Source organism: Drosophila busckii, chromosome 2R (assembly GCF_011750605.1).
Source record: "Drosophila busckii strain San Diego stock center, stock number 13000-0081.31 chromosome 2R, ASM1175060v1, whole genome shotgun sequence".
In the NCBI taxonomy this organism is placed as follows: Eukaryota; Metazoa; Arthropoda; class Insecta; order Diptera; family Drosophilidae; genus Drosophila; species Drosophila busckii.
Window position 1 is genome coordinate 15350574 of NC_046605.1, and position 14485 is coordinate 15365058.

At 32.3% G+C, this 14485-nt stretch overlaps 4 protein-coding genes and 1 non-coding gene across 5 annotated transcripts; 2 read left to right on the forward strand and 3 right to left on the reverse strand.

Moving 5' to 3' along the window:
* The first annotated feature begins 295 nt into the window (after window positions 1–295).
* On the forward strand, window positions 296–1082 carry LOC108594894. Its single transcript, XM_017980032.1, has 2 exons — window positions 296–740; window positions 813–1082. The coding sequence occupies exons 1-2, from the start codon at window positions 348–350 to the stop codon at window positions 1080–1082; spliced, it is 663 nt and encodes a 220-aa protein (XP_017835521.1). The 5' UTR covers window positions 296–347.
* Window positions 1083–2209: 1127 nt separating this feature from the next.
* Window positions 2210–3306, forward strand: LOC108595939. The gene is made up of 2 exons (XM_017981225.2): window positions 2210–3014; window positions 3086–3306. The coding sequence occupies exons 1-2, from the start codon at window positions 2319–2321 to the stop codon at window positions 3260–3262; spliced, it is 873 nt and encodes a 290-aa protein (XP_017836714.2). The 5' UTR covers window positions 2210–2318; the 3' UTR covers window positions 3263–3306.
* A 2668-nt stretch (window positions 3307–5974) lies between these two features.
* On the reverse strand, window positions 5975–8276 carry LOC117134674. Its single transcript, XM_033293117.1, has 4 exons — window positions 7764–8276; window positions 7109–7681; window positions 6453–7025; window positions 5975–6376 (listed from the first exon to the last, which is right to left on the reverse strand). The coding sequence occupies exons 1-4, from the start codon at window positions 7985–7987 to the stop codon at window positions 6055–6057; spliced, it is 1692 nt and encodes a 563-aa protein (XP_033149008.1). The 5' UTR covers window positions 7988–8276; the 3' UTR covers window positions 5975–6054.
* A 3665-nt stretch (window positions 8277–11941) lies between these two features.
* Window positions 11942–12997, reverse strand: LOC108594893. Its single transcript, XM_017980031.1, has 2 exons — window positions 12342–12997; window positions 11942–12278 (listed from the first exon to the last, which is right to left on the reverse strand). The coding sequence occupies exons 1-2, from the start codon at window positions 12995–12997 to the stop codon at window positions 11942–11944; spliced, it is 993 nt and encodes a 330-aa protein (XP_017835520.1).
* Window positions 12998–13520: 523 nt separating this feature from the next.
* On the reverse strand, window positions 13521–13592 carry Trnae-cuc. The gene has a single exon. It is a non-coding gene; the product is annotated as a tRNA-Glu (tRNA).
* Window positions 13593–14485: the final 893 nt, after the last annotated feature.

The window sequence follows — 14485 nt, forward strand, 5'->3', positions numbered from 1 at the left end:
AATTCGCTGTGTTATTCGAAGCTCTTACAGCAATGGACCAAATAATGTTAAATTACCACGGCAAAGCTGAAAGATATTTGAATAACTTACGTGATTTAACTAGTGACGCGACGCTCGTTTACCAAAATTGTGTTGGTCCGGTCTTCGCGTGGTGTAAATCGACTAATTTAACACTAGGCATGGTTATACCTAATATAAATAAAGATTTACTTCCAACTGACAAAGATCAAATAGTGGATATAACTGTCACTACTCTGACTAACGGTAATACAAAAATTCTTCATTCGTTGGAATTACTATCGGAAGTACAAAGAAAAACTTCTGCTGTGAAGAACTCACTTGACTCCATGTTGCATGACCTGTATTATGATTTCGGACAAAATGGGGATTACAGTAGTCAAACGGAAACCACGCAAAACTACCGACGAGCTCGAAGAGCCATTAATTATGCTAATAGTATTCATGACACTTTTAAGGAGATTTCAACTGTTGTTACTGGTCGAATAGGAAATTCATTAAATTTGACTAAATCATTTAAGGATGCTGGATTGATAGAAGTGATACAATTGCAACGACCAGCATCGTATGATGAAGAAATAAAGTCTATTCAAGTATTTTTCAATATTCTTGATGCCAGAATATTCGAGGCCAGTGCAATCGCAACCCAAGTTAATAATGACTTAGCAGCGGACAACTGGAACTTGCATGGGCTTGCCGGTGTACTTGATGGCATAAAAACTGTAAGTAACAACTAAAACAAAGATGCATAGACAAGTTATATTAATTTCTATTATCACAATCATAATTTGCAGAATAAAAAAGTATTCAACATGAGCCCCACATCATGGAGCTGGATTATTCCAAGCTTTGAAGAATTAGTTCGACAATGCAATAATTACGTATCATGGCACAGTGAAGGTACGGATCCGGGATATCATACCAGGCCGAGGAGAGCTATCACCGAAGCATGTGATGAGCAGCGAATGGAGGCAATGTTGGCTGAACCGCATTCTTCAAATACTACAGTTGCAGTTTTGGTTCGCAGAGCTCATTCTATTGTCAAATCAATAAATTGTCTGTAGCCAAACACTTTATTATGAAAGAAAGAAAAATAATTAATAAAAGAACTAAGACCATTACAATTCAATCAAGGGTCTATATAAACCCAAAGCTTTTTATGTTTACACAAATAATTAATACAATACGAATATCATTGGAGTAGCCAGACTTCACTAATAGTTATGTAACAAACCCAATTAGATCTGGGTTATTATTAGTTATTAATAATTAAGTAAGTTCCAATTCACCGCTTAGTAATTAAAGCTGAGGCCTTTATGTGTATGGCTAAGTAGATGTTTGTATATGCCGATAATATAAAAGCAATGCCTATCTTAATGTTTCAGCACCGATTAAATAAATTCTATTAACAATGATGCTTCTTATTTTATTTGAAACATTTATATATGTATGTGTTTATGTAAAACACATGTGCAGATTATTTATTATTATGTACTTATATCTGGCTGTGTAGATCTGTCATTTTTCTAATCAGGCTATATATTTATACCCATTTCCCTTTAATATTTTCGTTATCTAATTTAAATAAATTTTTGGGTCATTTCACATTTTCTTTATCAAGTACATACCATAGAAATGCGTAGTATGTAGGATCTTTGTCAAATCTCATGATTTCAGCCGATCGGGTAAAAAGATATAATGGCTGCAAAGCAGACAACCAGTTTATCAAAAAGTTAATTGAAATATAGAAATTTAAAAATTATATACATTAGATATCTTTGTATACACACTAAGCTTATAAAAACTGATCATTTAATATTTAGTTGATTTCTTTTATTCAAGCTGGCGTCCAGCTGTTCCCTATTATCTGGCAGAATTCACAGAATAATATAATTAGCTTATACTGCGGATGGGCGTGCTATTGCTAAGTTAATTTGATGATAAGAGCAACAAACTTATACTGAAACACACACATATGTATCTACCTATGTATGTATGAACACATGTATAAATGTATAAAAACTGGACCTCTTGTACAATTTAAGATCAGTACATTTTTGTTCGTCTTCAGTAGAGTGTCTCACTAAAGATTATCAGCATTCATAATGAGAAAAAACGCATTCTCAGTATTTTTTATGCTCACTTGCATAGTTTTTGTCAAGTGCTGTAATCAGGAATGCAACACGTTTAAACAAGTAGCGAAGAGTATATCTAACGTAGTTGTTACATATCGCAGAGAATTCGATGAGAAAGCTCAATTCGCCGATTTACAAAACGCTCTTACAACAATTGACAAAGCAATGCTCGAATACCGCGGCAATGCGAAATATAAATTGGATGGATTACGTCAGTTGAATAGTGATGCGTACTTGTTATACCAAGATTGTGTTGGTCCAGTCTTCCAGTGGTGCGTTTCGACTAAGACGAACCTCAATTTCGTTATCCCGCGTATGAATTCATATTTAAGTAAAGAAGACGAAGATGCAATGTGGGTGATGACTTCCGAGCTGCTGAGCAACGGTATCTATAAAATTACTGAATCGTTGAAGCTATTAAGGGAAGTACAAATAAAAACTGCTGATCTCCAGACCTCACTGGAATCCATGGTGGAAGACCTGCGTGATGATTTTGGACCAAATGGGTATTACGGAAGTCAGACGGACACCACGCAAAACTATCAAAGGGCCCAAAGAGCCATGAGTTTTGCCACAACTATTAATCGCATTTTTAATGAAGTGACAAACATTGTTACTGGTCGAATAGGAAATTCATTAGGTTTGGCTAACGAATTTTCAATCCAGTTGCAAGTAGTGATACAACAAAGACGGTCAGCATCGTATGAAGTAGAATTAAGGTGTATTCAAGAGTTCTTCAATATTCTTAAAAAGAAAATAAACGCAGCCAGCAGAATTGCAACTCAAGTTTATGTGGACCTAGAAGAGGAGAACAGAAACTTGCACAACCTACGTGGTTTTGTTAGCAAAGCAAGTCAATATGTAAGTTACTACCTTGAATGATGAAGAGACAAAGTGATATTAATTTCTATTAAAATTATCATAATTTTCAGAATAATCAATTATTTACAAGGGGACACGAATATTGGAGCGATATTATTCCAAGCTTTAATACATTAAAGGAAAGTTGCGTTGCTTACACCAATTGGCATGGATTTGGTTCGAGTGGTTACTCGGAATATCATACCAGATCGAGGCGCAATACCAACGAAGTGAACCATCTTCTTTAAAGGGGACAGGGCAGGATATGGTTGGCAGAGCTCATTCTATTGTAAGATCAATCAAATGTGAGAAAAAGTAACAAAATTATTCAAAAATTAATTAATAAAAGCAAACAGCATTGAAAAACAGTAAGATGTCAATTCGGTTGTTCTTTTATTTCATTTGATTAATATTTAGGTATCTAGCTGAGTGCCAATCCAAAGCCTCGAACTGAAAAAGAGGGAAACTTATTTTTCTATTGGCTTAAACAGTTTTCTTTTTTGACCATGGGCTTAGTTAGGACTTTTTCTTTACGACATCGTTGATTAAGTTTGCCATTTTTCTAAATTTGGCGTTATGTTTATTCGCATTTTCGTTATCTATCCAAATTAAAATGATTCTTTGTAGCTTTGTAAGCTGAGAGGTATTTCCCCTTTACGTTATCTGTACCGAGAAAGGCAAACAAACTTTCTTTGTGGGTTTTTCTGAATTTTGTTGCCATGTATTTGCACTATTCAAAATTATCAGCGCCAATTTTTATACACTTTGACATATAAAAAATTTATTTCAGTTTTGACGTGAATTCATAGAATTCATATTATATATATACATATATACAAGATATACATATAACACATATGTCTAGTTGGTCTTGGTATGTGCCCGAATTGGGCACAAAAATGATCAGAAATTGAATTAAATTGATTGCGATGCTTTTTACTTTCTTTAAAATACTAATGTATGTATGTATGTATAATAAAAAACACTTATAACTCTCTATAATATATTTTTTCAATTTTTGTTTTTAATTTTTTCTTTGTTGGGCTTGCTCTAATCCAAGGTTTTATACACTTTGACATTTTTTTAATATAAAATTGAAATTCATTTGAATTACAATTAACAGCGAAATTCTTAAAGTCCAAAGGCCAAGGCTACTGACATTTCTAAGTCTGCCATTCTGCAAAGCCGCAATTCTGAAAAATAGCAATTAAAATGAATTGACAAGAAATAAGTGCTGCTTCCTTTAGTTTTATTGAAAATCTTGACATATTTTACATACATAGCATATACATCAAAGGTTATCAGCGCATATTATTTTAATTATTTGTTTAATATAAAATTTAAATTCAAGTGAAATAGAATTCACATTCTGCGAATCCGTATTATTCTAAGAACTGGCAAACTTATTTCACAAGAAATAAATGAAAGAAAGAATTTCAGCGGTTCTGGTCATTTACATATGAACAACCGTTCATATATACATACATATGTATGTTCGGTATAAAATGTTATCACCTAAGCTAAGCCCCTCAAATCTCATAATTTCAGGCGATTGGATAAAATTAAGAGTTAAAGAGCTTAAAGAAAACCAATAAGAATCAATATACATGTGTAGATTGTAAAAATAAAAGCTGTTTAACTTCTAATTTAATTAAATGAAGCAAAGCCCAATCGATTACTATGAGCAGAAGTCTCCTAAGTATATATAAGATATATCAGTGGCCAAAATGTCTTTTTTCTTTGCAGAAAATTTTATCGAATTTCGTTGCTGTTTACATCACTTTATAATGAAATCTGAGGCCTCTGATGAAAGTTTGCGGTAAACAACGAAGAGTATGAATGTCTTTACTTATGTCACTCTTCCAGCAATATGTACTTTATATATTATAATCTTATGATAACTGATAATTGAATATTTTTTTGATTTATTTTATTAGTCTTCTTAGTAGGTAAAATTTACATTCACTCATTTTACAATTGATGCAATTCGCAGTACTTTAATAACATTAGCTTTGATTCTTGGCCGTGGTTTTATTGCTAATGTAATTAAATTGATGATAAGATCAACAAATATATGGGAGCACATACATATATATTTATTTATTTATTTTAATTGTAGCCTAGAATTAAATTCTATTGTAGAATTGGTATAGCCAGAGCAACAACACCCTTCAGGCTGCATATACAAGGGTAGTCAAAAGTATTTTCACAAAAATGTGAAGTTGAAGGTACCCGCCAATTGAACATTTGTTATTGACATATTGGTATCAATGGAAAGGTCTTCAAAATCCCTTTTTAATGATACAAAATTTGTCTTAGCCCATTGTATACACATTGAAAAATTTGAATTTAAAAAATACAGGTTTTTGAAACTTTTTTCCTAGTTTATTGAGAATAAATATTAGGATGCAAAAAGTTGCTGCAATGAATATTAATATTAAATGCAAAAAAAGCTTAAAAATCTTTTTGCATATATTTTTTATGACTTTTTGAAAATTATTATTTTGTATGATAAGACGGAAAAATACTAATTTTCAAAAAATCATAAAAAATATAAGCAATAAGATTTTTCAAAAAAACTTTTTTGTAGTCACCATCAAAATAGATAGGGGCAACTTTTTGCATCCCAATATTTTTCAATTTTCAAAAACCTGTATTTTACAAAAGATACAATTTTTTAATGGGTACTTAAAGGGTTAAGACAAAATTTGATACAATAATAATCAATAACAAATGTTCAATTGGCGAGTACCTTCAACTTTAGTTTTGTGAAAATACTTTTGACTACCCTTGTATATATACATATATATAAAATTGTTTAGTGAAATAAAAAAAATACATTCATATGTACATTTGCAATCTTTATTGATAAATTTCAGTTGTTGTAGTATACAAAATCAAAAAAACTTATTTGTTTCTTTAAACTAATAAATGGAAACTTGTGGCAAATCATATTTGTCCAGGCAGACAGACAATTTAGCAAACTGATTATCGCTCAATGTATTTATATTTTGAGCCCAATGATGCGCAATAAATTTAATTATACGTCGACTACATTCTGATCTATGTGAGTAGTCGATGGCGTCAAAAAAGTTGGTAACACGTTGGCATTTCCCATTATACAGCCATGGTTTAATTCTTCCATTGTAGATTTGGATAAATACGCTTCGCAATAATTATTTGGCCATTCGCATCCGGCATTCAACATTTTTAAATATTGTTTATTACTGGGTCCACATCCTTGTTCTGGAAGTGTAGTTTGTTGCGATGTTGTTGTTGGCTGGCAGTCTACAGTTGGTGGAGTGGTAGATTCACAGTGGGTAGGTGGCTCGTAGTTGGTGGTTGTTGTATCAATAAGAGCACTTGAAAAAATAAAATTGAAAATGTTAATCAAATATGCAGACTAGTGAAAATGTTCTAAAAGTAATATATGCTTACGGTAATTTTGGCGGGCTTATGTTGCTAAGAGAATTGCATTTTGAATTTATATTGCTCATAGTCAAATTAGATTGGTTGGCAGTATTAATCAGGTGTATGGCCTCGTTTATTATTTCTTTAGCTTTGCACAATTTGTCAATAAACGTTGATTGGCTTCTAATATCTGAGCTATGAACATTACTTGCTGAACTGTTAGTCGGTATTGAATCAAAGTATCTCTTCAGTTGAGACAGTTCTGTAATCACTTGTAATACAAATGCTTTGCCAAGATAATTGGAGATGCACCACTCTAATATCCCGTTACGTAAGTCTGTGAAAGTGATCGCAGCGTAACGTAAAATTTGTCGCGTTTTAAGTGATACATTTTCATTCACTAAGTTATTAATTTCATGTTGTCCAAGAAAACTATTGAAATAGTTAAGCTTGTCTTTGTATAAGTCTAGAACTAGTTCTTCGCGACCATCATGAAAAGGCGTAGCTACTGGAGGTGGAGCTACTGATGGTGAAATTGTAGTTGGTTGTATTGTTGGAGTGGTAAGTGTGTAGCTGGTGGTTGCTGTTTCAATGGAATTACTAAAAAAAAAAAATAGAAAATGTTATTACTATATACACTATGTAGCAGATGTAAAACTGTCCTAAGAGTAATGTATGCTTACGGTAATTTTGTCGGACTTATGTTGCTAAGAGAATTGCATTTTGAATTTATATTGCTCATAGTCAAATTAGATTGGTTGGCAGTATTAATCAGGTGTATGGCCTCGTTTATTATTTCTTTAGCTTTGCACAATTTGTCAATAAACGTTGATTGGCTTCCAATATCTGAGCTATGAACATTACTTGCTGAACTGTCAGTCGGTATTGAATCAAAGTATAACTTCATTTCAGTTAATTCTGTAATCACTTTTGATACAAATGCTTTGCCAACATAATTGGAGATGCACCACTCGGATATCTCGCTCCGTAAGTCTGTGAAATGGATCGCAGCGTCACGTAAATTTTGTCGCGTTTTAAGTGATACATTTTCATTCACTAAGTTATTAATTTCATGTTGTCCAAGAAAACTATTGAAATAGTTAAGCTTGTCTTTGTATAAGTCTAGGATTAATTCTTCGCGACCATCATGAAAAGGCGTAGCTACTGGAGGTGGAGCTACTGATGGTGAAATTGTAGTTGGTTGTATTGTTGGAGTGGTAAGTGTGCAGCTGGTGGTTGCTGTTTCAATGGAATTACTAAAAAAAAAAATAGAAAATGTTATTAATATATACACTATGTAGCAGATGTAAAACTATCTTAAGAGTAATGTATGCTTACGGTAATTTTGTCGGACTTATGTTGCTAAGAGAATTGCATTTTAAAATTACATTGCCCATATTGAAATTAGATTGGTTGGCAGTATTAATCAGGTGTATGGCCTCGTTTATTATTTCGTTAGCTTTGCATAATTTGTCAATAAACGTTGATTGGCTTCCAGTATCTGAGCTATGAACATTACATGCATAATTGTCACTCGGTATTAAATCAAAGTATAACTTCATTTCAGTTAATTCTGTAACCACTTTTGATACAAATGCTTTGCCAACATAATTGGAGATGCACCACTCGGATATCTCGCTCCGTAAGTCTGTGAAATGGATCGCAGCGTAACGTAAATTTTGTCGCGTTTTAAGTGATACATTTTCTTGCACTAAGTTATTAATTTCATGTTGTCCAAGAAAACTATTGAAATAGTTAAGCTTGTCTTTGTATAAGTCTAGAACTAGTTCTTCGCGACCATCATGAAAACCGATTGATGTTGCGCTGGCAGCAACGAAGCACAACACAAGAACATAAAGTGAATTCATTTGGATTATTCAGTAATTAGTAAATGTGTCACTCGGACTAACAAAAATTGACTGATCTTAAATTTAAAAGACAGGGGGCTTTATACAATGTACGAATGATTTTCTTATCTATTTTGTATATGTATGAACAGCAAAGACAAATACAAATACTTCAATCCGAATAAAGTGAACTGCGTGAAGACACGTAATCTTGTGTTTTATTATTTTTTTTCCCCGCTTATGTTCAGCGGATATTTAATTATATATATATGACATATATTAACCTCTTAGCACTCAATTAAAATATCAAATAAAATATTATCTTTAATGATAGACACAAAGATTTATTAAAGAGTTTACAAAAATCGTTAAGACTTCAAATATCTAAGCAATACAAGTGGGTTTATTAAAGTTGGACGAATCAGATTTTAAATACACATTTCGGTATCCCGCTTGAAATTCTGTAATTTTAGAAATAGAGCCTATATTCATTAATCTAAGCTTGAGCACTTAGTAATTTATATTACGCATACGTATAGTTGGTCTTGGTATGTGCCCAATCCTTCTACAAAAATGATCAGAAATTGAATTAAATTGATTGCGAAATCCAACGTTATCAGCGCATACTCTCTTCATTATTTTTTTTAAATAAAATTGAAATTCATTTGAAGCGAAATTCTTAAAATCCAGAGGCCAAGGCTACTGACATTTCTAAGTGTGCTATTCAGCGAAGCCGAAATTCTGGAAAATAGCAATTAAAATTATTTGACAATAAATAAGTGCTGCTTCGTTTAGTTTTATTGAAAATCTTGACATATTTTACATACATAGCATATACATCCAAGGCTGTCAGCGCATATTATTTTAATTATTTGCTTAATATAACATTTAAATTCAAGTGAAGTTGAATATGAAGAATTCACATTCTGCGAACTGGCAAACTTATTTCAGAAAGAAAGAATTTCATTGGATCTGGTCATTTACATACATTTACAAACGTTCATATATACATAAATATGTATTTTTCATGTTGTTCAAGTTATAATAGTTAAGCTTGTCAATGTATAAGTCTAGGATTAGTTCTTCGTGACCATCACGAAACTTCCTAACTTTTCCAGGAAAACGGATTGATGTTGCGGTAGCAGCAACGAACCACAACATAAAAACATAAAGTGAATTCATTTTGATTCTTCAGTAATTGGTAAATGTGTCACACAGACTAACAAAAATTGACTGATCTTAAATTTAAAAGACATATTATACAATGCACTATGGTCCCAAAGTCGGTTTTTTTTTTGGCATAAAGTCTACTATGAAAGCTAGGGACTTGAAATTTGGCATGAGCTTTATTTAGAATATTTTAGAATTTTGTATTTTTTTTTTTCAAATATAAATTTAAAACTTTTTTTTTTGTTGGAAGACGCCAAGTCACCGCGCACATAGTATTAATTTCCAACAATTTTCGATTAAAAATTCACCTGCAACATGTGAGTTTTTCTCGAAAAGAGGGAAAAACGGGGAAAAGATTTTACTGCGCGGTCAAATACGATATTTATAAGAACAAACGTACATAAAAATACTATTCAAAATATATAATACATACCTTTATCTTCATTTTACATTGTTAAATTATTTTTATTGACGCGAAAATATTTAATTGTGAAAAAAACTAAAATCATGTTTTGTTTTTTTTGTTTTAAGCGTCTGATTGATTGCTGACTTTTAAGAGTTTACAAAAAACCTAACATAATATTATAAATTTGTATTGTATGTGTACCATGTATTTACTTTAAGATTACATCATCAAAAAATCAAAATTCTTTCATTGAAATTTGGAGTTTATGCCAAAAAAAAATCGACTTTGGGACCATAGTGCAATGTACGAATTATGTTCTTATCTATTTTGTATATGTATGAACAACAAATACAAATGTAAATAGATTTGAACATAACTCGTGGGTATAACCCCGCTTGTTTTTAAATTTGAGATCAGTCAATTTTTGTTCGTCGTTTCATAATGAGAAATAACGCATTCTCAGTTTATATAGTCCTCATATGCATAGTCCTTGTCAAGTGCTGTCATGAGGAATGCAACACGTTTAAAAAAGCTGTGGAAAGTATATCTAAAGTGATTGTTACATATCACAGCGAATTTGATCAAAGAGTAAAATTCACTGAGCTACAAAAGGCTCTTACAGCAATTGACAGATCTATGCTCGGCTACCAGGGAAAAGCAAAATTTAAATTGGATGGACTACGTGATGTGAATAGTGAGGCGCAGTTGTTATACCAAGATTGTGTTGGTCCGGTCTTCCAGTGGTGTATTACAACTAAGAGCTTATTCGATATCATTATACCACGTATGCATTCAGATTTAAATAAGCAAGATGAAGATGTGCTATGGAAGGTAACTGCCGATAATCTGATTGACGGTCAGAAGAAAACTTCTGATTCGTTGAAGTTATTAAGGGAGGTACAAATAAAAACTTCTGATGTGAAGAACTCACTTGAGGCCATGTTGGATGACCTGCATGATGATTTTGGACCAGATGGGTATTACGGACGTCAAACGGCAACCACGTATAACTACCGACGAGCTCGAAAAGCCATGAATTATGCCTCAAGTATTAGTCGCATTTTTATAGAGATTTCAAGGCTGGTTACTGGTTTTATAGGAGAGTTATTATCTTTGCCTAGTGAATTTGAGCCTTTTGGATTACTCGACGTGATACAATTGGAGCGTCCAGCATCGTATGAAGAAGAATTAAAGTGTATTCAAGTGTTCTTCAATGCTCTTGATATAAAAGTGAACACAGCCTGCGAAATTTCAACTCAAGTTAATATTGACTTAGAAGAGGACAAGAGAAACTTGTATGCACTTAGCGGTTTAGTTAATGCCGCAGATAATGTAAGTAGCGACTAATTCAGAGAAAACGATATTATTTTTTATTATAATTACCATAACTTTCAGAATAAACAATTGTTGCTGGAGGGTCCCAAATATTGGAGACAACTTATTCCAAGCTTTGAAAAGTTGGGTCGCAGTTGCGAAGCTTACGCAATATGGCATGGATCTGGTTCGAGTGGTTACTCGCAATATCATAACAGACCGAGGCGCAATACCAACGAAGCATGCGATGAGCAGCGAATGAAGGCAATGTTGAGTGAGTCGCCTCCTCTAAATAGGACAGGACAGGATGTGGTTCGCAGAGCTCATTCCATTGTAAAATCAATCAATTGTGATTGAGCAATCATTGAAAGAAGGAAACAACAATAAAAACCAATAATAGCAAAATAAATACTAATAAAAAGCATAATTCAATAAAACGCAATTTTTGTTATTTTCAATAGAATTCTGTAAATAATATCATACCTTGATGTATGTAGAATTCATTAAAAAAAAAGATTAAATAATTGAGAAATAATAAGTAAATGGATACCCTTAGCTCAAAATATAATAAACTCCCATTGCAGTTAAACGAACAGAAAAAGTTAATATAATTTCCAATTTATTGTTGAGCCTTTGGAGAGACGTTTCTGATTTAACTATTAATATCTAATATGCTAGTAAATACAAATAATAATAAGTCTTTGCAATTAAAAAGAGAGAAAAGAATTCCAAATAGTTCAAGATTTATTTGACACTTTCAATTACATTCAAAAGTTGTTTTAATTCACAACAGTAACTTGTGGAGTTGAGTCAGGTTTGGATAATTGAATAGAAATTTTCATTGACTGAGAATCTTTCAAAATTAGATAACCCCACGATATAAAGGAACTCTTTACAAATGATGTCATGTAACTTTTGCACTCTTGTAAATTGGATTTGTTGATTGAGTCGAAAAAGCTTGCAATGTACTGTTCATCGCGATATAACTTCTTCAATTGAGTCACAGTTGGTATGGATAGGATGGCTTCACAAGCGTCTGGAGCTCCTTCAGTTTTGTTTAAAACCAAACTGTCTTTCTCTGACGACAAGATTAATCGGTTGCCATTCCTTTGCAAACTAATAAATAAACGTGCGTTATTAAAAATTAATATTATTTATAACAGGTATATTATAACTCACTGTGCTGCTGTCGAATTAGCCAGAATAGGTTTACACTTTTCCATCAAAACAGTCTTGCTTAATTTGTAAGGATTGCCAGCCGCAATCATAGAAAGGGACTCGTTTATTATGCGTTTTGCGTAGCTTAATTCACCACTAAAGGTTGTTGTCACAATATTCTTCGTAATGTTATCTTGGGCTTTCAATTTTGGTATATAAGTTCGCAGCAGCTCCTCTACGTTATCCGTTATATTGCCGTGAGTGACGTTCATTGTAAGAATTTCGCCTTTAATTGAAATATATACACTGATGTCTTCAACATTTTTTGCCAGTGTACTATTCGTCGGGATTGAATCATAATATTCTTTCATCTTTTCCAATTCTTTAGTCACGTGGAGTGTCAAGAATTGGTCATCCGGATTTGAATCTGGCACCTCGCCCTCCAATACCAATGAGTTATTTAGAGCTGTGCACCATTGGAGGATCTCACCACTCAGCGATGTATACGATATTCTAGCCTTGTCTAGTGTACCAAATGTCTCCAATGAAACATTTTCTGTTGTGCGATACATCAAGTCATCAAGTCCATTGGGTGATATTAGATCAAAGAAATTTAATTTCTCGTTGTATAAGTCCAAAATTGCTGCAACATTATTGACGTTGCTTGTAATAGACATAGCTGCCGAAGCAGCAAATACGCACACAAAAATTACCGAAACTATGTTCATCTCAACGATTGCTATGGGACTGACTGAAAGGTTTACTTTAATTCACCAAATAGCTTTCATGCTCGAGCATTATAGATAAGAAACACAGATTATTTGTTACCATGTGTGTTAATCCGAAATTTGGCAAATAAATTTCGCTGAATTTATTTTATGTATAAAAAAAACATAACATAGTTATTTTTTATATTTCGCAATTAATTGCAAAATTTTAATTAGTAAGGCAGCAAATATTTTTTATTCATTAATAATCTTTACTTGCAGCTTAAAGAATAGACAAATATAGATAACAATTAATGGCATAAAATAACGCTGTGCTATTTTTAAATATATTGTATTTTAACTGACAGAACAGTATACAAAAAATCAAATGCAAGTGAGAAAGAACCATTAAAAAAATTAATTACTTCAATGATATATACTCATGTGTGCAAATTTTTTCTAAAAAATGAAAAAAAAATTCAATTCACATTGCTTCCCATACCGGGAATTGAACCCGGGCCTTCCGGGTGAGAGCCGGATATCCTAACCACTAGACAATATGGGAGATGGTTAAAGCCACACCAAAGTTACACTTCAACAACATGTAAAATACTTTAATGACAAACAAAAAAAAATTATTTTTAAACTTGTTAACAGACTGTAAGCATCTAACAATAATATTCATTCGGCAGCAATATATAAATTTTTTATTCTGCAGTGTTTGATTGCTGTTGGCTCGCTGTAGCTGTTGACTCGCTGTAGCTCTTGTCTCGCTGTTAAATATTTAACATTAAAGCTATTCAACTATTCAAATCTGCGCGCGCGCAGCGCTTTTTATTTAAAATATAAATGTTACAAGCAAGATATTTTTATTTCGATATTTCGTTAAATCATTTACTTATCTATTATATTTGTGGAATTCTGGAAACATTATTAAATATTGTGTGGCAATGTGTAATTGAATACTTTTTGGCTTTTGATATATTGGCGTGAATATCTCAAGCTAACAGCTGGACATAATTTTATTTTACTTTTTAGTTTTAAATTAATAGTATATTTTTCAATAAAGTCTCATCAAAGTTAACAACATGGATTCTATGTAAGTATTAACTGTATATGAAGCACAATCTAAAACTTTCGTTGTGCAGATAACAAGAATTTAGCCAGAAAATAATTAAAAAACAAACCTATCAAGATTGAAAGTTGTATTAAATATAAGCGTGTAAAATTATCAGTCATGACTTCTTATAACATTGATAATTAATTTCAGAATAAATAAGATTGTGAATATCTTAAACTTACTATGATTTCTATAAGTTTATGTAGAACTTTAAGTAGCTCGTGTATTCCACTTACGACTGTCAAGCGATAAGATAAATAGGACTTCAGTTAGGAAGTTACACACTGTGCAAATCTCTACAATATCTGTCTATAGTTTCCTCAAGAGTACTTCAAACT

Bases quoted from the DNA above. Each gene is read 5' to 3' on its own strand.
- LOC108594894 (XM_017980032.1), top strand. From the start codon at position 348: ATGTTGCATGACCTGTATTATGATTTCGGACAAAATGGGGATTACAGT. The intron at 741-812 runs GTAAGTAACAAC...CATAATTTGCAG, and splicing joins TACTTGATGGCATAAAAACT to AATAAAAAAGTATTCAACAT.
- LOC108595939 (XM_017981225.2), top strand. From the start codon at position 2,319: ATGCTCGAATACCGCGGCAATGCGAAATATAAATTGGATGGATTACGT. The intron at 3,015-3,085 runs GTAAGTTACTAC...CATAATTTTCAG, and splicing joins TTAGCAAAGCAAGTCAATAT to AATAATCAATTATTTACAAG.
- LOC117134674 (XM_033293117.1), bottom strand. From the start codon at position 7,987: ATGAAGTTATACTTTGATTTAATACCGAGTGACAATTATGCATGTAAT. The intron at 7,682-7,763 runs GTAAGCATACAT...TTTTTTTTTTAG, and splicing joins ATAAGTCCGACAAAATTACC to TAATTCCATTGAAACAGCAA. The intron at 7,026-7,108 runs GTAAGCATACAT...TTTTTTTTTTAG, and splicing joins ATAAGTCCGACAAAATTACC to TAATTCCATTGAAACAGCAA.
- LOC108594893 (XM_017980031.1), bottom strand. From the start codon at position 12,997: ATGTCTATTACAAGCAACGTCAATAATGTTGCAGCAATTTTGGACTTA. The intron at 12,279-12,341 runs GTGAGTTATAAT...TTTATTTATTAG, and splicing joins GCTAATTCGACAGCAGCACA to TTTGCAAAGGAATGGCAACC.